Here is a 25,805-nt window from a genome sequence, read left to right as displayed (position 1 = left end):
TGATATAGTTGGGATCACAGAGACATGGCTCCAGGGTGACCAGGGATGGGAGCTCAACGTTCAGGGATATTCAATATTCAGGAGGGATAGACATGAAGGAAGGGGAGGTGGGGTGGTGTTGCTGGTTAAAGAAGAGATTAACGCAATAGAAAGGAAGGACATAAGCCGGGAAGAGGTGGAATCGATATGGGTAGAGCTGCGTAACACTAAGGGGCAGAAGACGCTGGTGGGAGTTGTGTACAGGCCACCTATCAATAGTAGTGAGGTCGGAGATGGTATTAAACAGGAAATTAGAAATGTGTGCAATAAAGGAACAGCAGTTATAATGGGTGACTTCAATCTACATGTAGATTGGGTGAACCAAATTGGTAAAGGTGCTGAGGAAGAGGATTTCTTGGAATGTATGCGGGATGGTTTTTTGAACCAACATGTCGAGGAACCAACTGGAGAGCAGGCTATTCTGGACTGGGTTTTGAGCAATGAGGAAGGGTTAATTAGCGATCTTGTCGTGAGAGGCCCCTTGGGTAAGAGTGACCATAATATGGTGGAATTCTTCATTAAGATGGAGAGTGACATAGTTAATTCAGAAACAAAGGTTCTGAACTTAAAGAGGGGTAACTTTGAAGGTATGAGACGTGAATTAGCTAAGATAGACTGGCAAATGACACTTAAAGGATTGACGGTGGATATGCAATGGCAAGCATTTAAAGGTTGCATGGATGAACTACAACAATTGTTCATCCCAGTTTGGCAAAAGAATGAATCAAGGAAGGTAGTGCACCCGTGGCTGACAAGAGAAATTAGGGATAGTATCAATTCCAAAGAAGAAGCATACAAATTCGCCAGAGAAAGTGGCTCACTTGAGGACTGGGAGAAATTCAGAGTTCAGCAGAGGAGGACAAAGGGCTTAATTAGGAAGGGGAAAAAAGATTATGAGAGAAAACTGGCAGGGAACATAAAAACGGACTGTAAAAGCTTTTATAGTTGTGTAAAAAGGAAAAGACTGGTAAAGACAAATGTAGGTCCCCTGCAGACAGAAACAGGTGAATTGATTATGGGGAGCAAGGACATGGCAGACCAATTGAATAATTACTTTGGTTCTGTCTTCACTAAGGAGGACATAAATAATCTTCCAGAAATAGTAGGGGACAGAGGGTCCAGTGAGATGGAGGAACTGAGCGAAATACATGTTAGTAGGGAAGTGGTGTTAGGTAAATTGAAGGGATTGAAGGCAGATAAATCCCCAGGGCCAGATGGTCTGCATCCTAGAGTGCTTAAGGAAGTAGCCCAAGAAATAGTGGATGCATTAGTGATAATTTTTCAAAACTCGTTAGATTCTGGACTAGTTCCTGAGGATTGGAGGGTGGCTAATGTAACTCCACTTTTTAAAAAAGGAGGGAGAGAGAAACCGGGGAATTATAGACCGGTTAGCCTAACGTCGGTGGTGGGGAAACTGCTGGAGTCAGTTATCAAGGATGTGATAACAGTACATTTGGAAAGTGGTGAAATGATCGGACAAAGTCAGCATGGATTTGTGAAAGGAAAATCATGTCTGACGAATTTCATAGAATTTTTTGAGGATGTAACTAGTAGAGTGGATAGGGGAGAACCAGTGGGTGTGGTATATTTGGATTTTCAAAAGGCTTTTGACAAGGTCCCGCACAGGAGATTAGTGTGCAAACTTAAAGCACACGGTATTGGGGGTAAGGTATTGGTGTGGGTGGAGAATTGGTTAGCAGACAGGAAGCAAAGAGTGGGAATAAACGGGACCTTTTCAGAATGGCAGGCGGTGACTAGTGGGGTACCGCAAGGCTCAGTGCTGGGACCCCAGTTGTTTACAATATATATTAATGACTTGGATGAGGGAATTAAATGCAGCATCTCCAAGTTTGCGGATGACACGAAGCTGGGTGGCAGTGTTAGCTGTGAGGAGGATGCTCAGAGGATGCAGGGTGACTTGGATAGGTTGGGTGAGTGGGCAAATTCATGGCAGATGCAATTTAATGTGGATAAATGTGAAGTTATCCACTTTGGTGGCAAAATTAGGAAAACAGATTATTATCTGAATGGTGGCCGATTAGGAAAAGGGGAGGTGCAACGAGACCTGGGTGTCATTATACACCAGTCATTGAAAGTGGGCATGCAGGTACAGCAGGCGGTGAAAAAGGCGAATGGTATGCTGTCATTTATAGTGAGAGGATTCGAGTACAGGAGCAGGGAGGTACTACTGCAGTTGTACAAGGCCTTGGTGAGACCACACCTGGAGTATTGTGTGCAGTTTTGGTCCCCTAATCTGAGGAAAGACATCCTTGCCTTAGAGGGAGTACAAAGAAGGTTCACCAGATTGATTCCTGGGATGGCAGGACTTTCATATGAAGAAAGACTGGATGAACTGGGCTTGTACTCGTTGGAATTTAGAAGATTGAGGGGGGATCTGATTGAAACGTATAAGATCCTAAAGGGGTTGGATAGGCTAGATGCAGGAAGATTGTTCCCGATGTTGGGGAAGTCCAGAACGAGGGGCCACAGTTTGAGGATAGAGGGGAAGCCTTTTAGGACCGAGATTAGGAAAAACTTCTTCACACAGAGAGTGGTGAATCTGTGGAATTCTGTGCCACAGGAAACAGTTGAGGCCAGTTCATTGGCTATATTTAAGAGGGAGTTAGATATGGCCCTTGTGGCTACGGGGGTCAGGGGGTATGGAGGGAAGGCTGGGGCGGGGTTCTGAGTTGGATGATCAGCCATGATCATAATAAATGGCGGTGCAGGCTCGAAGGGCCGAATGGTCTACTCCTGCACCTATTTTCTATGTTTCTATGTTTGTCTAAAGTATTATCAGACACAAGTCACTCTGGGGAACAAGTTGTCACTGGTTAGCTTGACCCCTTACATTTACGTACTAAATTGTCAATATTTACAGATAGTTGGGGGATTTGGATTCTATACCCTGCATTAAAAAATAAAACATTTTGGCATTGAATTGGAAGTTTCTTCTCTGGAGAGAATGTTGTTTATAACATTTTCCCTGTATTTATAGTTTGGTCATTTACTAGGTCCTTTTTTGTACTAGAATCTCACTGTGCTTAGGAAGCAACACCAAAAGGGGTCATTGTAACATTACTCGAGCACTGCTCTGACACTAACTCCTGTCCTCCCCACTGGCGCAGTCATTCAGAACTTGGAGCTCAGGCCTGCATCTAGACCACAGATGAGTCTGAATCATTACTGGGGACTGGCAACAACTACCCCCATCTGGAGGAACCCAGATCGATTGAAGCTGATGGATGTCATTGTGTCCTCTCTGTGGGCATACAAGCACTACCAGGCCTGAGATTTCTCTCTGTGTGGTCGCTAGCCATGAACTCCACATCACTGAGCAATGTATTTCAATGCTGAGTGACCACCTCAGTTACCTGTTCTCCAGTATCAGCCTCTTCACTCTGCCTTGATAGTACCCTCAGCCACAAGGCAGTGAGATCACTATTTCATTCCTGCGGGAGACAAGGTTTTACATCAGGTTCCTGGTACAGAAGCATGACATCTGAGCAGATGTCATTTTTAAAGTACTGTGTGGCATGCACGTTTGGACTCCAGATTCAGGAACACTATAATGAATCTGATTACTGTAGTACAATACTAAGTAGGGCACCAGGATTCAAACTTACGGCTACTGAAAACTTTGTGATGTTATTTACAGGACTCATTATTTTCAGACTCTTGGAACCATTTAGATGTTTATCTTTGTATTTCAGAATGTCCTGCCACATATACTGGGGCCAGTGAACTCTGCCAGAGGCTCATGGAAGTAGAGAGTATTCTGAAAACTGAATCTGAGAGTGACGAAGAGGTGGACATCATTAACACCATTGAACCCTCCAAAGTGAAGGTCAAGAAAGAGCTGGAGGATGTTGACGAAGAGGTCAAATTCTACATGGGCACAATGCCAGCTTTGGAGTATGCCAGAGACACGGCTCAGCAGGTAACCAGTCTGTAGTCGATCCTTGCCTGTTTGCACTTGACAAAGTCTGGATCCCTAATTCCATAAAATGTGCATGAGTACTTTGTGCTTCCTAACTGAGTCCTCCTCATTCTTGTGAATTTTTCTGCATTAGCTTACATCTATTTGTTCCTAGTGAAATTGTCCTTGTACTTTTTGGAGCCTGTCCCGACATTCATGGAAGATCCTTGTTCTAATATTTTGCATCCAGGTTTTCTTCATGTCACCTGATATTTATGTTCATCAAATGTTAACCGAACACCAATAGCTGTTTCTGGAGGTGTAGTGAATTTACTCTACAGAAGAATCTCCCGACCCTTCCTGAAAGACCTGACCATAATTTTTCGAGTACTCCCACCATATTCCTTGATGCTCAGAAAATGAAAGTAGTTTCTCTCTATACTCTATAAGACATATTGCTGGACTTGTGACCAGGGCAGTTGATCTGGAAGTGAGAGTGCAGTGGCTTTGAATTAAATTAATTAAGTAAAACTGGAATTCAAAAGCCTGGGATTAGCAAGGGTGAGTATGAAACTATCAGTTTGTTATAAAATTCCGTCAGATTCACCAAGTCACTGTTTCTACCCAGTTTGGTCTGTCTATGATTCTAGATCTGTCAGCCTAGTCTGTAGAGCCTGAGGACACCATAGTTCAAGCGATCATTGGAGATGGGCAAAAAATACTAGTCATAGTAGTAAAATCTATAGCATCTCCTTGTGTGTTTTTAAAGTGGGATCACAGGCTATATGGTGGGATGGTTGAGGAACAGTGGAAGACTTTCAAGGAAATTTTTCATGGTGCTCAACAGAAGTATATTCCAGTTAAAAGCAAGGACAGTAAGGGTGGGGAGAGCCAGCCTTGGATAACTAAGGAAATAAAAGAAGGCATCAAACTAAAAGCTTGTGCATACAAAGTTACCAAGAGTTGCGTGAAACTGAAAGATTAGGAAAACTTTAAAAAGCAACAAAGAACCACTAACCACTAAAATATTAAAACAGATCATAAAGTTTTTATAATTATATTAAGCGGAAGAGGGTGGCTAAAGTAAACATAGGTCCCTTGGAGAATGAGAAGGGGGAATAGGGAATTAATATTGGGTAATAAGGAAATGGCAGAGGCTTTGAATGACTATTATGTGTCGGCCTTCATGGTGGGGAACTCATCTTAACATGCGAAGGAGAGATGTTATGGATGCAGTGGGAGGTGAGGACTTCAATACAATAGCTATCACTAAAGAGGTAGTGCTGAGTAAACTTGTGGGCCTGAAGGTAGATAAGTCCCCTGGTCCTGATAGAATGCATCCCAGGGTACTGAAAGAAATAGCATAAGTTATTGTAGAAGCTTTGGTGATAATTTACCAAAATTCTCTGGACTCCAAGCAAATCCTGGCAGATTGGAAGACGGCAAATGTCACGCCACTGTTCAAAAAAGGATGTAGGCAAAAGGCAGCTAACTATAGGCCAATTAGTTTAACATCTATAGTTGGGAAAATGCTTGAAACTATCATTAAAGAAGAAATGGCGAGGCATCTGGAAAGAAATGGATCCATCAGGCAGATGCAGCATGGATTCAGCAAAGGCAGGTCCTGTTTGACAAACTTACTGGAGTTCTTTGAGGATATAACAAGTGCAGTTGATAGAGGGGAACAGATGAATGTTATTTACTTGGATTTCCAGAAGGCGTTTGATAAGGTGCCACATAAAAGACTTATGCATAAGATAAGGATGCATAGAGTTGGGGGTGATATATCAGCACGGATAGAGGATTGATTATCTCATAGAAAGCAGCGAGTTGGGATACATGGGTGTTACTCTGGTTGGCAATCAGTGGTGAGCACTGTGGCACGGGTTAGTGCTGGGCCCGCAACTGTTCACGATATACATTAACGATCTGGAAGAGGGGACAGAGTATAATGTATCTAAGTTTGCTGATGATACTAAATTAAGTGGAATATGCAAATTGTGCAGAAGATATGGAAAGTCTGCAGAGAGACATAGGTTAAGTGAGTGGGCTAGGGTCTGGTTGATGGAGTACAATGTTGGTAAATGCAAGGTCGTCCACTTTGGAAGGAAAAATGAAAGAGCAGGTTGTTATTTAAATGGTAAAAAATTGCAGCATGCTGCTGTGCAGAAGGACTTGGGACTGCTTGTGCATGAATCACAAAAGGCTGGTTTGCAGGTGCAGCAGGTTATCAAGAAGACAAATGGAATGTTGGCTTTCATTGCTAGAGGGATTGAAGAGCAGGGAGGTTATGCTGCAACTGTACAGGGTACCGGTGAGGCCATACTTAAAAGTATCTCCTTATTCGAGGAAGGATATACTGTTTTTGGAGGCGGTGCAGAGAAGGTTCACCAGGTTGATTCCAGAGATGAGGGGCTTAGACTTTGAGGAGAGATTGAGTTGCCTGGGACTATTCTCGCTGGAAATCAGAACAATGAGAGGAGATCGTATAGAAACATATAAAATTACGAAAGGAATAGATAAGTTAGAGGCAAGGAAGTTGTTTCCACTGGTAGTTGAGACTAGAATTAGGGGACATAGCCTCAAAGTTCAGGGGAGTAGATTGAGAATGGAGTTGAGGAGGAACTGCTTTTTCCAGAGAGTGGTGTATCTGTGGAACTCTGCCCAATGAAGCAGTGGAGGGTACCTCAGTAAAAATATTTAAGACAAGGTTGGATAGATTTTTGCATAGTAGAAGAATTAAGGGTTATGGGAAAAAGGCAAGTAGGTAGAGATGAGTCCATGGCCAGGTCAGCCATGATCTCATTGAATAGTGGAGCAGGCTCGATGGGCCAGATGGCCTACTCCTGCTCCTATTTCTTATTTTCCTAAGTGGGTTGCAATTCCTCTGATTACCCTTTTTGCTAATTGAAAAAAACGTATAGTTTTCTTACCTTTTTCCTGTTTCTTTCCAACTTTGCAACTCTAACCACTTGCTTTGTCACTTTTTGTTGTTTGTCATTCAGAATCTGGGTCTTGCTTCTTGAATTGTCTGTGTGATTGTAACTGTAGTGGTGCAGTGGAATGTGTTATTTATTTAATACATTCCACTGTTTCATTACAGTTTTTTCCATTTTATTATGAATAGTTTCTGTCTCAATGTAAGGTGCACAGCCAGATTCAAAAGTAGCCATTTCTCATTTTACCTTTCAATCATAACATTGGAATCAATCTGTTAATGTTATTAGATCTAGCTCATAACTTCATATTAGATATTTAATTGACTTCTCCCCTGTTGCTTCCAGGATATGTTGTTGAAAATTTTCCTATCTACACTTACGAAATAAACCTGTCAGACATGATCTAGCGTGGAAGTTAATATTCTTCACTTAAACGTAGTACATGAATATCCAATTTTATGCTTTCTACTACTTCACTGCTGCCACAAGGTATCTGCTCAAAATCACCACAAGACTTAAATCCCTTTCTGCTTCTACTTTCTACTTATCTCTTGCTATATTTTCTGTAATCAATGACACACTTCAGTCAAGCTCGTGAGGCACAACCTACCTGACTGATGCTGACTATCCCTAATCAGCCTATGCTTTTCCAAATGCTCATAAATCCTGTCCCTAAGAATCCTCTCCAATAGTTTGCCCACTGCTGACATAAGATTCACTGCTCTATAATTCCTAGGGTTACTCTGATTACCTTTCTTGAACTAAAGAGTTACATTTGCCTCCCTCCAATTCTGTGGCACTACTATGATCAGTGGAGATGCAAAGATGCAACAATCTCTTCGCTCACTTCCCATGGTAAATTGGAGTATATACCGTTCAATTAGGATTTATCTATCCTAATTTTTTTTAAGTTCCAGTGCATACTCTTTCTTAACGTTGACCTATTCTAGTTCCTTGGCCTGATTTACTCTGTCCTCGCATTAGTCAAGGATCCTCTCTATGTTGAATACTGAAGCAAAGTATTTACTATGGACCTTTCCTACCTCCTCTTACTCCAGGCATATTTTATCTTTGATCGTTCTTACTCTCACTCTGGTCTTCATCCTGTTCTTGATGTACAGGTGCACCTTGGGGTTTTCCTTAATCCTACCCGCCAATGCCTTCACATGTACCCTTCTAGCTCTTCTAAGTCCATCCTTAAGCTACTTCCTAGCTGTCTGATTCTTGCTTCCTAAACCTTACATGTGCTTCATTAATCTTCTTGACTAGATGTTTCAGATCTTTTCTCAACCATGGTCCCTTCACCCTACTATCCTTTCTCTGCCTCAATGAGAAAAACCTATCCAGAACCCCAGGCAAATGTTCCCTAATGAACCAACACATTTCCATTGTGCATTTTCCCATACATCTGTTCCCTATTTATGCTCCCAACTTCCTGTCTGATAGCATCACAATTCCTCCTCTCCCGTGTAAATACTTTCCATACCATCTGCTCCTATCCCTGCCCAAGGTTATGGTAAAGATCCGGGAGTTGTGATCACCATCTCTGAAATGCTCTCCCACTGAGAGGTCTGACACTTGACTTGGCTCATTGCCTCTTCTCTGGTTGCCCTGTCTACATATTGTGTCAGGAATCCTTCCTGGACACACCTATCAAATCTCACCGCATCTAAACCTTTGCACGGAGAAGTTTCCAATCAATGTTAGGGAAGTTGAAGTCACCCATGACAAAACCCTGTCATTTATGCACCTTTCCAAAATCTGCCTCCTGATCTGCTCTTCAGCATCTCAGTTGCTATTGGGGGGTTCTAGAGAATACTCCTAATAGACTGATTGCTCCCTTCCTGTTTCTGACTTCCACCCACACTGATATGGTAGACAATTGCTCCACAATGTGTTCTCTTTCTGCAGCTGTGATACTATCCCTAATTAGCAATGTCACTTCCCCACCTCTTGCCTCCCTCCCTGTCCCTTTTGAAACACATAAAATCCCAGAATATCCATTTGCCATTCCTGCCCTTGTAACAATCAAGTGTCTGTAATAGCCACAATGTCATAGTTTCATGTACTGATTCATGCTCTGTTCATCAACTTTGTTTCTTATACTACTTGCATTAAAATAGAAACATTTCAACCCATTCAACTGATTGCCGTTATGCCTTGTCCACTTCCTAACTTCTTTCACAGTCTTTCTAAATGCTGCATCTACTTTCACACAAATTGCCCCAACCTCTGATCTATTACTCTGGTTCCCATCCCTTACCAAACTAATTTAAGTCCTCCCCAACAGCTCCAGCAAGCCTGCCCCCAAGGACATTTTCACCTTCAAGTTCAGGTGTCCTTTTTGTACAGGCTATACTTTCTCCAGAAGGGATCCCAATAATCCACAAGTCAGAAACCCTATCCCCATACCAGTTCTTCAGCCACACATTCAATTGCTAAATTATCTTATTCTTACCCTAACTGGCACATGGTGCAGGCAGCAATTTACTACCAGAGATTGTTACCCTTCAAGTCCTCCTTTTCAGCTTCCTTCCTAGCTCCCCATATTCTTTCTTCAGAACTTCAATCCTTTTCCTAGTTATATAGTTGGTACCAATATGTACCATGATTTCTGGCTGCTCACCATCCCCCTTAAGAATGCTGAAGACCTGATCTGAGACATCCCTGACGCTGGCACCTGGGATGCAACATACCATGCAGGTGTCCCTTTCACGTCTACAAAATCTCTTATCTGTTCCCTGAACTATTGATTCCTCCATCACCAGCACTCTCCTCTCTCTCCCCTCTCTCCCTTCCCTTCTGAGCCACAGGGCCAGACTCAGTGTCGGAGACCTGATTGCTGTGGCTTTCCTCGGGTCGGTCACCAGCCCCAACAGCATCCAAAGTGGTATTTCTGATATTGAGGGGAATGTTCATAGGGGTATTCTGCACGATCTTCCTGTTCCATTTCCTTCCCTGCAGTCACCCAGCAACCTGCCTCCTGCAACCTAGATGTGACTACCTCTCTACCTATCACCTTGTCATTCTCTCAAATGAGCCAAACATTCAAAGTTCAAAGTAAATGTATTATCAAAGTACATATATATTACCTTATACAGGTTGAGCACCCTTTATCTGAAAATCCAAATTCTGAAATTCTTTTGAGTGCTGATATGACACCACAAATGGAGGTTCCATAAGGCATTGGGAAGGTTCTCAGGCAATGCACAGCTCTCTACACACCACACCGCATAGGCTGAGAAGTAACCTCACATACCCTGAGTGGGGCCCTGTTGGCACCAGTTTGTTTTCAGCAGTCATCATAGCCAGACCTTTGTATATTTATCACAATGATTTCCATGTGTTTTGTGCTTATTCTCTGCTCTGTGCTGTGGAGCTATTGTTGAAAATGTCAAAGACTTGCAGTTACCCCTGTGGGTAATAGTGAAAAGAAAGAGGAAGCTTTTATGTTTATCATAGCACAAAGCCAAGTTGTTGGAAAAACCTGACAGCAGTGTAAGTGTGAAGCATCTGACAGAGGAGCAACCACCATCTATGACCTGTTAAAGTTCTATGCTGAAAGTAATGAATTGAAGTTAACAAAAAATAGAAAAACAATGCATAAAGTGAAAAACAAAGGTCTCAATTGTATATTGAAAGAGTGGATTTGTTAGCTTGTGAGTGAACATACAGGGGCATGCAGAAGTTTGGGCACCCCTGGTCAAAATTTCTGTTACTGTGAATAGTTAAGTGAGTAGAAGATGAACTGATCTCCAAAAGTCATAAAGTTAAAGATGGAACATTCTTTTCAACATTTTAAGCAAGATTAGTGTATTTGTTTTGTACAATTTTATAGTGAAAAAAAGGAAAGGAGCACCATGCAAAAGTTTGGGAACCCCAAGAGATTTGAGCTCCCAGATAACTTTTACCAAGGTCTCAGACCTTAATTAGCTTGTTAGGGCTATGGCTTGTTCACAATCATTGTTTGGAAAGGCAAGGTGATGCAAATTTCAAAGCTTTATAAATACCCTGACTCCTTAAACCTTGTCCCAACAATTAGTAGCAATGGGGTCCTCTTAGCAGCTGCCTTGCACTCTGAAAATTAAAATAAATGATGTCCACAAAGCAGGAGAAGGCTATAAGAAGATAGCAAAGCGTTTTCATGTAGCCGTTTCCTCCGTTCGTAATGTAATTTAGAAATGGCAGTTAACAGGAACAGTGGAGGTCAAGCTGAGGTCTGGAAGACCAAGTAAACTTTCTGAAAGAACTGCTCATAGGATTGCTGGAAAGGCAAATCAATACCCCCATCTGACTGCAAAAGACCTTCAGGAAGGTTTAGCAGACTCTGGAGTGGTGGTGCACTGTTCTACTGTGCAGCGACACCTGCACAAATATGACCTTCATGGAAGAGTCATCAGAAGAAAACCTTTCCTGCATCCTCACCACAAAGTTCAGCGTCAGAAGTTTGCAAAGGAACATCTAAACAAGCCTGATGCGTTTTGGAAACAAGTCCTGTGGACTGATGAAGTTAAAATAGAACTTTTTGGCCGCAATAAGCAAAGGTATGTTTGGAGAAAAAAGGATGCAGAATTTCATGAAAAGAACACCTCTCCAACTGTTAATCACGGGGGTGGATCGATCATGCTTTGGGCTTGTGTTGCAGCTACTGGCACGGGGAATATTTCACTGGTAGAGGGAAGAATCAATTCAATTAAATACCAGCAAATTCTGGAAGCAAACATCACAGCGTCTGTAAAAAAGCTGAAGATGAAAAGAGAATGGCTTCTACAACAGGATAATGATCCTAAACACACCTCAAAATCCACAATGGACTACCTCAAGAGGCGCAAGCTGAAGGTTTTACCATGGCCCTCACAGTCCCCTGACCTAAATATCATTGAAAATCTGTGGATAGACCAAACAGTGCATTCAAGACGGCCCAAGAATCTCACAGAACTAGAAGCTTTTTGCAAGGAAGAATGGGCAAAAATCCCCCAAAAAAGAATTGAAAGACCCTTAGCTGGCTGCAGAAAGCGTTTACAAGCTGTGATACTTGCCAAAGGGAGTGTTGCTAAGTACTGACCATGCAGGGTGCCCTTTTCCTTTTTTGTTATTTTGAAACTGTAAAAGATGGAAATAAAAAAATAATCTTGCTTAAATGTGTCATCTTTAACTTTATGCCTTTTGGAAATCAGTTCATCTTTTACTCGCTTAGCTATTCACAGTAACAGAAATTTTGACCGGGGTGCCCAAACTTTTGCTTAACAGTATGCTGATCAGAGATGAAACAGATATATCATAATGAACTGAACATTGAAGATAATTGTGTGTATTCAGCAAGTTGGTTGCAGAAATTTAAGAAAAGGCCACAGTATTAAATTTTTAAAGATTTGTGGTGATCAAGGGTCTGCTGTTCATGAAACAGCAGAGAAATTCATAGATGAGTTTATCAAGATCGTTGCTGATGAAGGTACTGAGGTAGTGAGGTTGATCGAGGTAGTAATAGCTCACTTTTCTGATCGTTCAAGGTACACATTATTGCTTCATGCACAAAATTATTAAAAATATTATATAAAACTACAGGGTATATGTATAAGCTGTATATGTAATGTAAATAGATTTTGTGTTTAGACTTGGGTCCCATCCCCAAGATAATTTATTACATAGATGAAAATATTCCAAAATCCAAAACACTTCGGGCTTCAGTCACTTCAGGTGACGGGTGCTCAACCTGTACTAGCCTGAGATTCATTCTCATGCAGGCATTCACAATAGGACAAATAAATAGGATTAATGAAAAGCTACACACGAAGACTGACAAACAATCAATGTGCTTAAAGAAGACAAACTACAAATATCAAAAACAATAAATAAATAAATAATATTGAGAACATGAGTTGTACAGTCCTTGGAGGTGAGTCCATAGGTTATGGAATCAGAGGTGAGTGAAGTTATCCATGCTGGTTCAGGAACCTGATGGTTCAAGGGTAATAACTGTTCCTGAACCTGGTGCTGTGGGAATCAGAATCTGAAACAGATTTAATATCACTGGCATTTGTAGTGAAATTTGTTGTTTTGCGGCAGCAGTACATTGCAATACACAATAAAGAAGCGATAATTTAGAATAAAAATATTTTAAAAGAAATAAATAAGTTGTGTAAAAAAGAAAGCAATAAAAAGTGAGGTAGTGTACATGGATTTATCGTGCATTCAGAAATCTGATGGCAGAGGGGACAAAACTTTTCTTAAACTGTTGATTGTGTGTCTTCAGGCTCCTGTACCTCTTCCTTGATGGTAGCAACGAGAAGGGGGGCATGTCCTGGGTGATGGGGGTCCTCAACGATGGATGCTGTCTTTTTGAGCATTGCTTTTTGAAGACGTCCTTGATGCTTGGGAATCTAGTGTTCCTGATGGAGCTGACTGAGTTTGCAGCTTTCTGTAGCAGGACCTAAGACTCTTGTACCTCCTTACCAATGACAGCAGAGTAAAGGGAACATGATCTGGATGGTGGGAGTCCTTGATGACAGATGCTCCTTTCTTGTGGCAATGCTCCTTGTAGACACACTTAATGGTAGTGAGGGTTTTGCCTGTGATGGACTGGGCTGTATCCCCCACTTTTGTAGGCTTTTTCATTCCTGGGCAATGGTATTTCCAAAGCAGGCCTTGATGTAACCAGTCAGGATACTCTCCACTGTGTATCTATAGAAGTTTGTCAAACTTTGATATGTTATCTTTAGTCTGCATAAACTTCTAAGAAAATAGAGATGTTGTAGTGCCTTCTTTGTAATTGCAATGTGCTGATCCCAGGACACATCCCTTGAAATGATAACATCAGGGACGTTAAAATTACTAACCCTCTCCACCTTCGATCCCCTAATGAGGACTGGCTCATGGACCTCTAGTTTCTTCTTCATTTGGTCAATAATCAGCTGTTAGGTTTTGCTGATGTTGAGTGAGAGATGGTTGTTTTGGCTCTATTCAACCAGATTTTCAGTCTTCCTCCTGTATGCTGATTCGTCACCACCTTGGATTCGACCAGCAACAGTATGGCTTTGGAGCAGAGCAGAGGGCGAAGCACACAGTCTTGTGTTGTACCTGTGGTAATGAGGAATATGAAGGAGATACTTTGCCAATCCATTCTGACTGGGGTCTGCAAGTGAGGAAATCAGTGATCCAGTTGCACAAGGATTTATCAAGGCCTAGGTCTTAAAGCTTAGTGATTAGTTTCAAGGGGATGATAGTGTTAAATGCTGAGCTGTAATCAATGAAGTGCAGCCTGAGGCATGCATATTCACTGTCCAGATGTTCCAGAGCTGAGTGAAGAGCCAATGAAATAACATCTCCTGTGGACCTGTTGTTATGGTAGGCAAATTAGAGCGGATTGAAGTCTCTCCTCAGGTAGGAATTGATACACTTCGTGACCAACCTCTCAAGCACTTCATCACAGTGGATATAAGTGCTACTGAACAATAGTCATTAAGGCAATTTACCATGTTCTTCCTGGGCACTGGTATGATTGAAACTTCTTTGAAGTAGGTGGGTACCTCAGACTTCTGAAACGACAGGTTAAAAAAGTCAGTACAGGTCAGCCAGTTAATTAAAACAGGTCTTCAGTACTCAACTAAGTAAACCATCTGGGCTAGATGCTTCCTGTGGGTTCACCCTTCAGAAGGATGCTCTCACGTGGGCCTGGGAGACTAAAATCACGGAAGCCATGATAGTTCATGAAGATGCTTGCATGTTCTGTTGATCAAAGCAACCATAAAAGGCATTGAGCTCATTGGGAGCAAAACTTTGTTGTCACAGATGTTACTTGATTTTGCTTTGTAGGAGGTGATGTGCTTCAAGCCCTGCCACAGCTGTTTAGCATCCTTCAAGATTCAAGTTTGGTTTGGAATTGCCACTTCACATGTGAGATGGCTTTTCTAAGATCATTTCCTCTCAGAGTAAATTTACTTTGAACTCGGAAGGTCATCCAGTTCTAGCTGCAGTTCCTTAACACGGTTTATAAGGAACTACACCCAGATGCACTTCTCACGAATGTAGCAGTGAGAAAGACTGGATGTGTTCCAGATCTCCCACATCTTGCATGAGGAGCATATCACAGACCTGGAATCTGTTCTCACCACTCCAGCTAACCACTAATAAAGAAAGAAAGAGAAACCTGACAGAAACCCACAACCTAGCCTAAGCAAAGCCTCAGTTCCCCACTCTAACTCTGTCCGGCTCCTACACTGGCTGCTGGCTTAAACCCAACTTGTTATTTTTTTGGCCCCTTCCAAATGCCTAATGCCCAGACAATCTCAAGCTCTACCAAAGGTCCTTACAGGACCCTCTTGCTTTTTAAATCTGGAACTACATTCCACAAGTAACTATTACTGCAATCCCAAGCTCCTCTTACCCAACTTTCTTTCATCCTCAATTCCACATATTATCGTAGAGTGACCAAGTGCTGAAACGGACAAGTTTGCACTGATCGTTGAGTACCCATTGACACTAACCCTATTTTGTACTAACAGTGCCAGAAACCTTTACCAAATTCCACCACATACACTAGGGGCAGTTCACAGTGGTCAATTAACTTACCAACTTGTATATTTCTGGGATATTCGAGGAAACCAGAGCACTTGGCGTGAAATCCATGTGGTCACAGCAAGAATATGCAGTCATAACCCAGACAGCACTGAAAGTCACTGGAGCTGGGAGACAATAGCTCTATCAGCTGCACCATTCTTTAAGATAATTTGTATGAGACTCATAAGTAATCTAGAGATGATAATCTGTGTGATTGAGTTCTTTAAATTAATTATATGGACTGGCAGTTTCCAACTGGCCCTCATTTCCCTCAGACTAGCATCAATGAAGCAACATAACAAATAAGATTTGTCCCTTGACCCTACTGTCACAGTATTATGAGCCCCTTTGCTCTATCCTGCTTAGGTTCGGTATCTTCAAAGATCTCATTATGTACTCACTAGTACACACCAACCTCATTTTAATCTATACTGTCATAAGTGACCAACTCTGAAGCAGACTCTCCAAGGTCTCCTATTCCGTGTTATGTGTCAGAATATGTCAGACTCATAGACAACACATTGTCAGTGAGCTGGACAGCTTCCAGACAAAGCTGTTAACTGCAGACTTATTCCACTGCGACAGTCTCACTGCTTATAAATTCCCATGTTCTACCACTCAGATACACTGTCTGCATTTGCTATAGGTTAAGTTATAATATTTATATTTTTTAAATTAAGTCTGATAAAAGTATGTTTTAAAATTAAACTAATATAGGTTAAACATTGAAACAACAAGCAAAATTTTAAAATATAATTCCAAATTGCCTCATTGAACCACTAGGTTTCATACAACCCCGTCCAGGTGGTGCTGCCGTGTTCTCCGTTTCTTGGTTATTCCGTTGTTGTCAATATAACATTTTTCTCTGAACTATTATCTTTGCACTTTTCTGTTATTTTCCAACTATCACATTATTTATTGTTATTACTGTTATGTGCACTGTTTACTTTATGAGCTGCATATGAGCAAGGAATTTCATTGCACCTTGCTGTGTATGACAGTAAATTAAACTGAATCTTAAACCAGTGCATTCTGATGACAAATTCAGAGATCTCATTTCATCAATAAACCCAGTTCCCCTTCTGAAAAATACTGTATCAGATTGTGTTTATTGACACTTTCAATGTGTCGGCAGAAGCTGTTTGCTTCATGCCATTCCGTTCATGGAGTTCCCAGTTTCATCAATTGTGCTAGTCAATTTCCTTGCACATCAGTCACCCTTTCTTCTTGTGAATTTCCTCAAGCTAACTGCACCCTTTCCACTGGAGAATATCACTGCACATCTGTCACCCTTTCTGCTTATTGTGCCCATTTTTGCTGGTGGCTTTGCCTCCACTAAATCTCCTCCAATCTGTACTTTGAGCTGTTTAATATCCCTGCAGTGACTGTTCTCCTTTCTCCTGCTGAATTTCACTGCACTGGATGTCATGGTTCTGCTGGTAGATTCCCCTACACTGACTGTACCTCTGTGTGAATATATTTATGTGCATATTTGTCCTCTTCCGACTGCTGGATATCTCTGCTGTGAGTATTGCCTCTTCTGGTTCACTTTCCTGCAAGTCAGTCCCTCCTGGTTCTGACAAATTTCCTTACATTGACTGTCTCTGTTGCTGCTGGAATTTCCCAGAAGTGACTGCCACTCTTCCTGCTGCTGAATTTCTCTGCATTGACTGTCGCCATTGTACTGTTGAGTTTCCTTACACTGACTACTTTTCTATCCTGTGGCAGATCGGTGTTGCCATTAAACCTTTGGAATTGGAGAGCCACGTCTTCGCCCCTGTGATTGAAGACATGATTATAAAGGTAAAGTCAGGATGAACCCAACTACATTTTCAATGTTGGTACAGAAAAGAGATACACTAAAGTGATTACGTAATATTATGATTAATGAGCAATGCTGATGTCCTGATGAAAGGTCTTGGCCTGAAACGTCAACAGTTTATTCCCATTCAGAGATGCTGTCTGACCTGCTGAGCTCCTCCAGCACATTGTGTGTATTTATCTAGATTTCCAGCATTTGCAGTACCTCCTGTGCCTGTGATTATGATTAATGAGCACTGCAGGTTGTAAATTTTAGTACTTGGATGCTAACAAACTGAGCAGTCTACAGACAATGGCAATGTGAAATACCTTGTCACTAAAACCAATGTCCTAGGGGGAGCGTTTGCTACTGTTGTTCAGGAGGATTTAAACTAATGTGGCAGGGGGATGGAAACAAGTGCAGAGAGACAGAGGGGTGTAAAATGAGGGTAGAAGCAAAAAGTAGAAAGGTGAAAAGTAAAAGTGGCTGGCAGGCAGGCAAATCCAGGGCAAAAATCAAAAAGGGCCACTTTTCAACATAATTGTATAAGGGCTAAGAGTGTTGTAAAAGCGAGCCTGAAGGCTTTGTGTGTCAATGCAAGGAGCATTCGTAACGAGGTGGATGAATTGAATGTGCAGATAGTTATTAATGAATATGATATAGTTGGGATCACAGAGACATGGCTCCAGGGTGACCAAGGATGGGAGCTCAATATTCAGGGATATTCAATATTCAGGAGGGATAGACATGAAAGAAAAGGAGGTGGGGTAGCGTTGCTGGTTAGAGAGGAGACTAACACAATAGAAAGAAAGGACATTAGCCTGGAGGATATGGAATCGATATGGGTAGAGCTGCATAACACTAAGGGGCAGAAAACACTGGTGGGAGTTGTGTACAGGCCACCTAACAGTAGTAGTGAGGTTGGGGATGGCATTAAACAGGAAATTAGAAATGCATGCAATAAAGGAACAGCAGTTATAATGGGTGACTTCAATCTACATAGATTGGGTGAACCAAATTGGTAAGGGTACTGAGGAAGAGGATTTCTTGGAATGTATGCGGGATGGTTTTCTGAACCAACATGTTGAGGAACCAACTAGACAGCAGGCCATTCTAGACTGGGTATTGAGCAACGAGGAAGAGTTAGTTAGCAATCTTGTCGTGCGAGGCCCCTTGGGTAAGAGTGACCATAATATGGTAGAATTCTTCATTAAGATGGAGAGTGACATAGTTAATTCAGAAACAAAGGTTCTGAACTTAAAGAAGGGTAACTTTGAAGGTATGAGATGTGAATTAGCTAAGATAGACTGGCAAATGATACTTAAAGGGTTGACGGTGGATATGCAATGGCAGGCATTTAAAGATTGCATGGATGAACTACAACAATTGTTTATCCCAGTTTGGCAAAAGAATAAACCAGGGAAGGTAGTGCACCCATGGCTGACAAGGGAAATTAGGGATAGTATCAATTCCAAAGAAGAAACATTCAAATTAGCCAGAAAAAGCAGCACATCTGAGGACTGGGAGAAATTCAGAGTCCAGCAGAGGAGGACAAAGGACTTAACTAGGAAAGGGAAAAAAGATTATGAGAGAAAGCAGGCAGGGAACATAAAAACTGACTGTAAAAACTTATATAGATATGTGAAAAGAAAAAGACTGGTTAAGACAAATGTTGGTCCCTTACAGTCAGAAACAGGTGAATTGATCATGGGGAACAAGGACATGACAGACCAATTGAATAACTACTTTGGTTCTGTCTTCACTAAGGAGGACATAAATAATCTTCCGGAAATAGTAGGGGACCAAGGGTCTAGTGAGATGGAGGAACTGAGGGAAATACATGTTAGTAGGCAAGTGGTGTTAGGTAAATTGAAGGGATTAAAGGCAGATAAATCCCCAGGGCCAGATGGTCTGCATCCCAGAGTGCTTAAGGAAGTAGCCCAAGAGATAGTGGATGCATTAGTGATAATTTTTCAAAACTCGTTAGATTCTGGACTAGTTCCTGAGGATTGGAGGGTGGCTAATGTAACCCCACTTTTTAAAAAAGGAGTGAGAGTGAAACTGGGGAATTATAGATCGGTTAGCTTGACATCGGTGGTGGGGAAAATGCTAGAGTCAGTTATCAAAGATGTGATAACAGCACATTTGGAAAGCGGTGAAATCATCGGACAAAGTCAACATAGATTTGTGAAAGGAAAATCATGTCTGACGAATCTTACAGAATTTTTTGAGGATGTAACTAGGCACCCAGCAGGACTAAAACAAAACCTGTCATAGGGCGGGTGAACTCTTTGTGAGTCAACGGCCACCTACTGTCTGTGTGAGGAGTGGCGCGCCACACAGTCTTTCATTTTGCGCCTTTTAAGGCATTATGATGACAGACAACCCAACAAACCCTATACTTCCAGAGCAGGGAGTGCTTAGGAACTCTGCGGAACGCCCAGACCCTGGTCTAGACAGGCAGTACGAAGATGCAACCTCAAACCCCACGGGGAGGGTTGAGTCCGACAAGGGGGCCGAGTGATCTGTGCCTCTTTTGCGTTGTAAGGTAAAAACGATCATCTCAACCTTCAACGCAAACACCATCTGCCTGTTGCCTCGATGCACAGAGTTGGCATCACAAGCAAGCAGATACGAGATCTCCATCCTGGGATCCAAGTACACCATCATGTACACCCTGACGAAGAGATAAGGTTCACATAGGTAGAGGGGATGCACCTCATCAGCTCGTCCGCATGGAGAGAGCCGACGACGATGTCAGCACAAGGTGGAGTAGGGCTGATGATGAAACGCAAGGCGAAGGAGGCACTGAGGGGCGTAGTCTCAATCAGTGACAGAATCCTTACTGCGGAATTTGACGGAAACCCGGCGATCTCTGTCATCATCTGTTACTCCCCCCCACAACTGCAGCAAGGAGAAGGAGGTGGAGGCCTTCTACAGTAAACTTCATGAAGCTGTCACTTCAATACCAGCACATAACTTCCTGGCTGTGCTCGGCAATTTTAATGCCCACGTCGGACTGGAAGATGTTCCATACTCATACCAAGACCTTACCAACAGAAATGGACAATACCTAGTTGATTTCATCTAGGAACACAGTCTCATTGCCGCCAACACACAATTCAAGAAGCGAGCTGGTAAACTGTGGACATATGAAAACAGAGCCTCCATGTACAGGAAACAGCTTGATTACATCCTCGTAAGAACAAAATGGCGAAATTGTGTGATCAACACAGAAGCCTACAGCACCTTCAACTCGGTCAGTTCTGATCACAGAGTAGTGTCAATGCAAGTGAGACTGAGCCTGCAGCAACCCAAAGCCACAGGTCCCAAGGAGAAGATAGACTGGAAGGCATTCTCCTCACAACCTGTTCTTCAAGCTCAGTACACAGTGGAGGTGAGAAATCGCTTCGGCCCACTGAAAAGTGGGGAGGAAGAGACTGCCACCAACCACTATCAATGGCTCATGGAAGCACACACAGATGCAACAAAGAGTTTGCTTACAGTGAAGCGAATCAAGAAGAGTCGGATCTCGAAACACCCTGACGTCGTCTCAGCAAGAAGTGTGGTCAATGCTTGTCATGCCGAACTTAGAAGGAGCGAAATAGAAGAGCTAAGAGACAAGTTCAAGACAGCAAAGAAGAATCTCTTTGCCACCTATGACCGACTGAAGGAAGAGGAACTAGCTGAGAGGATTAGAGAGATAGAAGCTGCTAATGAAGACATGCAGCATGGAGAAGCATAGCGCATAGGCAATGAGATCAGTAGATGGAAGAAGTCCCCATTAGGTCATATAAGTGGTAAAGCAGCAGAGGGCCGTATCCTGACATGGTTTACTCACTTTAAGAACCTACTGGGAAGCCCTCCAACGATCATGGAAGAAGAAGAGGACATACCCACGATACTAATGCAAGTTGACATCGATGATTGCCCATTCACCATTGAGGAACTGAAGAAGGCCAAATATGTACTCAAACAGGGCAGGAGCGCTGGACCAGATGGGATACCGCCAAATGTCCTGAAGATCTGCGACCTGGACGACATCTTGCTGGACAAGTGTATTACGGCACTGATGAAAGGCGACAAACCAGAACAGTGGTCACTCTCAAACGTTATCCCAGTCCCCAAGTCTGGATCCCTCACAAAGATAGATAACTACTGCGGTAACAGCTTGACCTGCATCTTAGCAAAGCTATACAATCGGATGATTTTGAATAGGATTCGCACCGCCATTGACCCTAAGCTAAGATTCAATCAGAATGGTTTTCGGCAGAAGCACACAACAGTAATGCAAATACTTGCTCTCCGTAGGATCATTGAGGAAGTCAAGAAGAACAACCTACCAACCGTGCTTACTTACATCGATTTTTGCAAAGCTTTGGACTCCATTCACCGAGGTAAAATGCTGAAGATGCTGAAAGCTTACGGAGTGCCAGACCGTGTACTGAGAGCGATAGAGTCCAGCTATACCAAAACCATGGCGAAAGTTGTATCACCAGACAGAGAAACAGCAGTGTTCGAGCTCCTAGCTGGTGTGCTGCAAGGAGACACTCTGGCACCCTACATCTTTTTAATCGTCCTTGATTACACTCTGCGTCAAGCTACCAAAGATCCTGACAAACTTGGTTTTACCATAAAACCAGGGTGAACCAAAAGGGTCAGACCAGTTACACTCACAGATCTCAATTTTGCAGATGACATAGTCCTGCTCTCTGATCAGGAAGCACAGCAGCTACTGACAAAAGTGGAAATAGAATGCAATAAAGTTGGACTTCACCTAAACGCTAAAAAGACAGAGTACATGGCGTTTAACTGTGACGAAGGTACTCTCATGACTGTAGAGAATGATACCATTAAGAAAGTCTTTGACTACAAGTACCTCAGGTCAAGAATGATGAGTTCGGAGAAGGACATAAAGATACGGATGGCGCTGGCATGGAGGGCTGTGAATGACATGAAGGAAATCTGAAAGTCGAACCTGAACAGAGGGTTTAAAAAGAGGATTTTCATAGCAGTCATAGAATCCATTCTCACGTACGGATGCGAGACGTGAACACTCACCAAGACGATGCGAAAGTCTCTAGATGGTTGCTATACACGAATGCTCCAGATGGCTATTGATGTGAGTTGGCAACAGCACATGACAAACTTTGAGCTCTATAACAACCTACCAATGCTCTCCACTACAATCGAGGCGAGAAGACTGCAACTAGCGGGGCACTGTCTACGCCACCCTGAGCTACCTGCCAGCCTAGTCATCATATGGGAGCCCAAGCATGGGAGGATGAACCTTGGGTGCACTCCCAAGACTATGGTCAACACGCTCCTAGAAGACAGCTGCGCGGCTAATGTAGATGAACTGAACACACTGATGAGGGAGAGGGAGAAGTGGAGAGTCCGTCATCGTGCCGGATGCCAGCCCCCCTAGGCCTCAGTTGACGTAGTAGTAACTAGCAGAGTGGATAAGGGAGAACCAATGGATGTGGTATATTTGGATTTTCAAAAGGCTTTAGACAAGGTCCCACACAGGAGATTAGTGTGCAAACTTAAAGCACACGGTATTGGGGGTAAGGTATTGATGCGGATAGAGAATTGGTTGGCAGACAGGAAGCAAAGAGTGGGAATAAACGGGACCTTTTCAGAATGGCAGGCAGTGACTAGTGGGGTACCGCAAGGCTCAGTGCTGGGACCCCAGTTGTTTACAATATATATTAATGATTTAGACGAAGGAATTAAATGCAGCATCTCCAAGTTTGCGGATGACACGAAGCTGGGTGGCAGTGTTAGCTGTGAGGAGGATGCTAAGAGGATGCAGGGTGACTTGGATAGGTTAGGTGAGTGGGCAAATTCATGGCAGATGCAATTTAATGTGGATAAATATGAGGTTATCCACTTTGGTGGCAAGAACAGGAAAACAGATTATTATCTGAATGGTGGCCGATTAGGAAAAGGGGAGGTGTAACGAGACCTGGGTGTCATTGTACACCAGTCATTGAAAGTGGGCATGCAGGTACAGCAGGCAGTGAAAAAGGCGAATGGTATGCTGGCATTCATAGCGAGAGGATTCGAGTACAGGAGCAGGGAGGTTCTACTGCAGTTGTACAAGGCTTTGGTGAGACCACACCTGGAGTATTGTGTGCAGTTTTGGTTCCCTAATCTGAGGAAAGACATTCTTGCCGTAGAGGGAGTACAAAGAAGGTTCACCAGATTGATTCCTGGGATGGCAGGACTTTCATATGATGAAAGACTGGATCGACTAGGCTTATACTCACTGGAATTTAGAAGATTGAGGAGGGTTCTTATTAAAACATATAAAGTTCTAAAGGGATTGGACAGGCTAGATGCAGGAAGATTGTTCCTGATGTTGGGGAAGTCCAGAACGAGGGGTCACAGTTTAAGGATAAAGGGGAAGCCTTTTAGGACCGAGATAAGGAAAAACTTCTTCACACAGAGAGTGGTGAATCTGTGGAATTCTCTGCCACAGGAAACAATTGAGGCCTGTTCATTGGCTATATTTGAGGGAGTTCGATATGGCCCTTGTGGCTAAAGGGATCAGGGGGTATGGAGAGAAGGCTGGTACAGGGTTCTGAGTTGGATGATCAGCCATGATCATACTGAATGGCGGTGCAGGCTCGAAGGGCCGAGTGGCCTACTCCTGCACCTATTTTCTATGTTTCTATGTAAAACAGTTATGCCCAACCCTATGAGATGAAACATCATCAAAAAAACTGCTATTTTCTCCCGTGTATTGGCTTTGAGTTTGGTTCTTCTGTTAGTGGGAACTTCAGTCTCTGTAGTTGAGAGCAGGATACAGAATGAAAGGGCTGGCAGAAGCTGCAGCCTTCAGCAAAGTAATATCCTTATCTGATACTGATCTGTCTCATCCTTGTTTCTAGGCCACTGAACAGCTTGTAAGTGACATTCTTCGAGAGTCCTTGGGAATTGCATACCAGAATACTCCTCATAACAGGTACAGTTCTGCCTTATTTCTAACTGATTGAGGGGTAATAGGTTTGACACCCATTGTAGCCAAGGACATAGATGAATGAGCAGGACTTGGTGGAGTGTAAAGTTTTCAGCTGATGTTAACCAGGTAGGAGGTTGGGGTTGGAGCATGGTAACTGAAGGGTGATGAGATTTCAAAAGCAACAGCTATCTGGACTATTCCTCTTCTCACCCTGTCTCTTGCAAAAATGCCATCCCCTTCTCGCAATTCCTCCATCTCCGCCGCATCTGCTCTCAGGATGAGGCTTTTCATTCCAGGACGAGGGAGATGTCCTCCTTTTTTAAAGAAAGGGGCTTCCCTTCCTCCACCATCAACTCTGCTCTCAAATGCATCTCCCCCATTTCACACACATCTGCTCTCACTCCATCCTCCCGCCACCCCACTAGGAATAGGGTTCCCCTGGTCCTCACCTACCACCCCACCAGCCTCCGGGTCCAACATATTATTCTCCGTAACTTCCGCCACCTCCAACGGGATCCCACCACTAAGCAAGTCTTTCCCTCCCCCCTCCCCCCCCTGGCTTTCTGCAGGGATCGCTCCCTACGCGACTCCCTTGTCCATTTGTCCCCCCCCCCCCCCATCTCCCTCCTGGCACTTATCCTTGTAAGCGGAACAAGTGCTACACATGCCCTTACACTTCCTCCCTTACCACCATCCAGGGCCCCAAACAGTCCTTCCAGGTGAGGCGACACTTCACCTGTGAGTCAGCTGGGGTGATATACTGCGTCTGGTGCTCCCGATGTGGCCTTCTATATATTGGCGAGACCCGACGCAGACTGGGAGACCATTTTGCTGAACACCTACGCTCTGTCCGCCAGAGAAAGCAGGATCTCCCAGTGGCCACACATTTTAATTCCACATCCCATTCCCATTCTGACATGTCTATCCACGGCCTCCTCTACTATCAAGATGAAGCCACATTCAGGTTGGAGGAACAACACCTTATATTCCGTCTGGGTAGCCTCCAACAAGGTGGCATGAACATTGACTTCTCTAACTTCCGCTAATGCCCCACCTCCCCTCGTACCCCATCCGCTATTTATTTTTATACACACATTCTTTCTCTCACTCTCCTTTTTCTCCCTCTCTCCCTCTGACTATACCCCTTGCCCATTCTCTGGGTTCCCCCCCCCCCACCTTTCCTTCTCCCTAGGCCTCCTGTCTCATGATTCTCTCATATTCCCTTTGCCAATCACCTGTCCAGCTCTTGGCTGCATCCCTCCCCCCCTGTCTTCTCCTGTCATTTTGGATCTCCCCCTCCCCCTCCCACTTTCAAATCTTTTACTAACTCTTCCTTCAGTTAGTCCTGATGAAGGGTCTCGGCCTGAAACGTCGACTGTACCTCTTCCTAGAGATGCTGCCTGGCCTGCTGCGTTCACCAGCAACTTTGATGTGTGTTGGTTGATATGCAGTTGGTGGATGTTGCTGATGTTTTTATTTTGAGGTATTTGTGTTTATATATTCAACTCTTAAGACTAGAATTTGACATGGTTAGAAACTGCTTCAGCTTTCACTAGTGCTGGGGAATGATGGACTCACGATTTG

General features: G+C 43.2%; 1 protein-coding gene across 7 annotated transcripts in view; it reads left to right on the top strand.

Moving 5' to 3' along the window:
* Positions 1-25,805, top strand: part of yeats2 (YEATS domain containing 2) — a 175,116-nt gene that overhangs the window by 146,044 nt on the left and 3,267 nt on the right. For all 7 annotated transcript variants that reach the window (XM_063046072.1, XM_063046068.1, XM_063046067.1 and 4 more), the window contains 3 exons: positions 3,753-3,979; positions 17,182-17,256; positions 24,151-24,224. In XM_063046072.1, the coding sequence (XP_062902142.1) occupies positions 3,753-3,979; positions 17,182-17,256; positions 24,151-24,224 (376 nt within the window). The remainder of the gene's footprint in view (positions 1-3,752; positions 3,980-17,181; positions 17,257-24,150; positions 24,225-25,805) is intronic.

Source organism: Mobula hypostoma, chromosome 4, assembly GCF_963921235.1.
Source record: "Mobula hypostoma chromosome 4, sMobHyp1.1, whole genome shotgun sequence".
NCBI lineage: Eukaryota > Metazoa > Chordata > Chondrichthyes > Myliobatiformes > Myliobatidae > Mobula > Mobula hypostoma.
The sequence above is the reverse complement of the archived record's forward strand: the minus strand, read 5'-3'. Positions and strand labels throughout refer to the sequence as shown.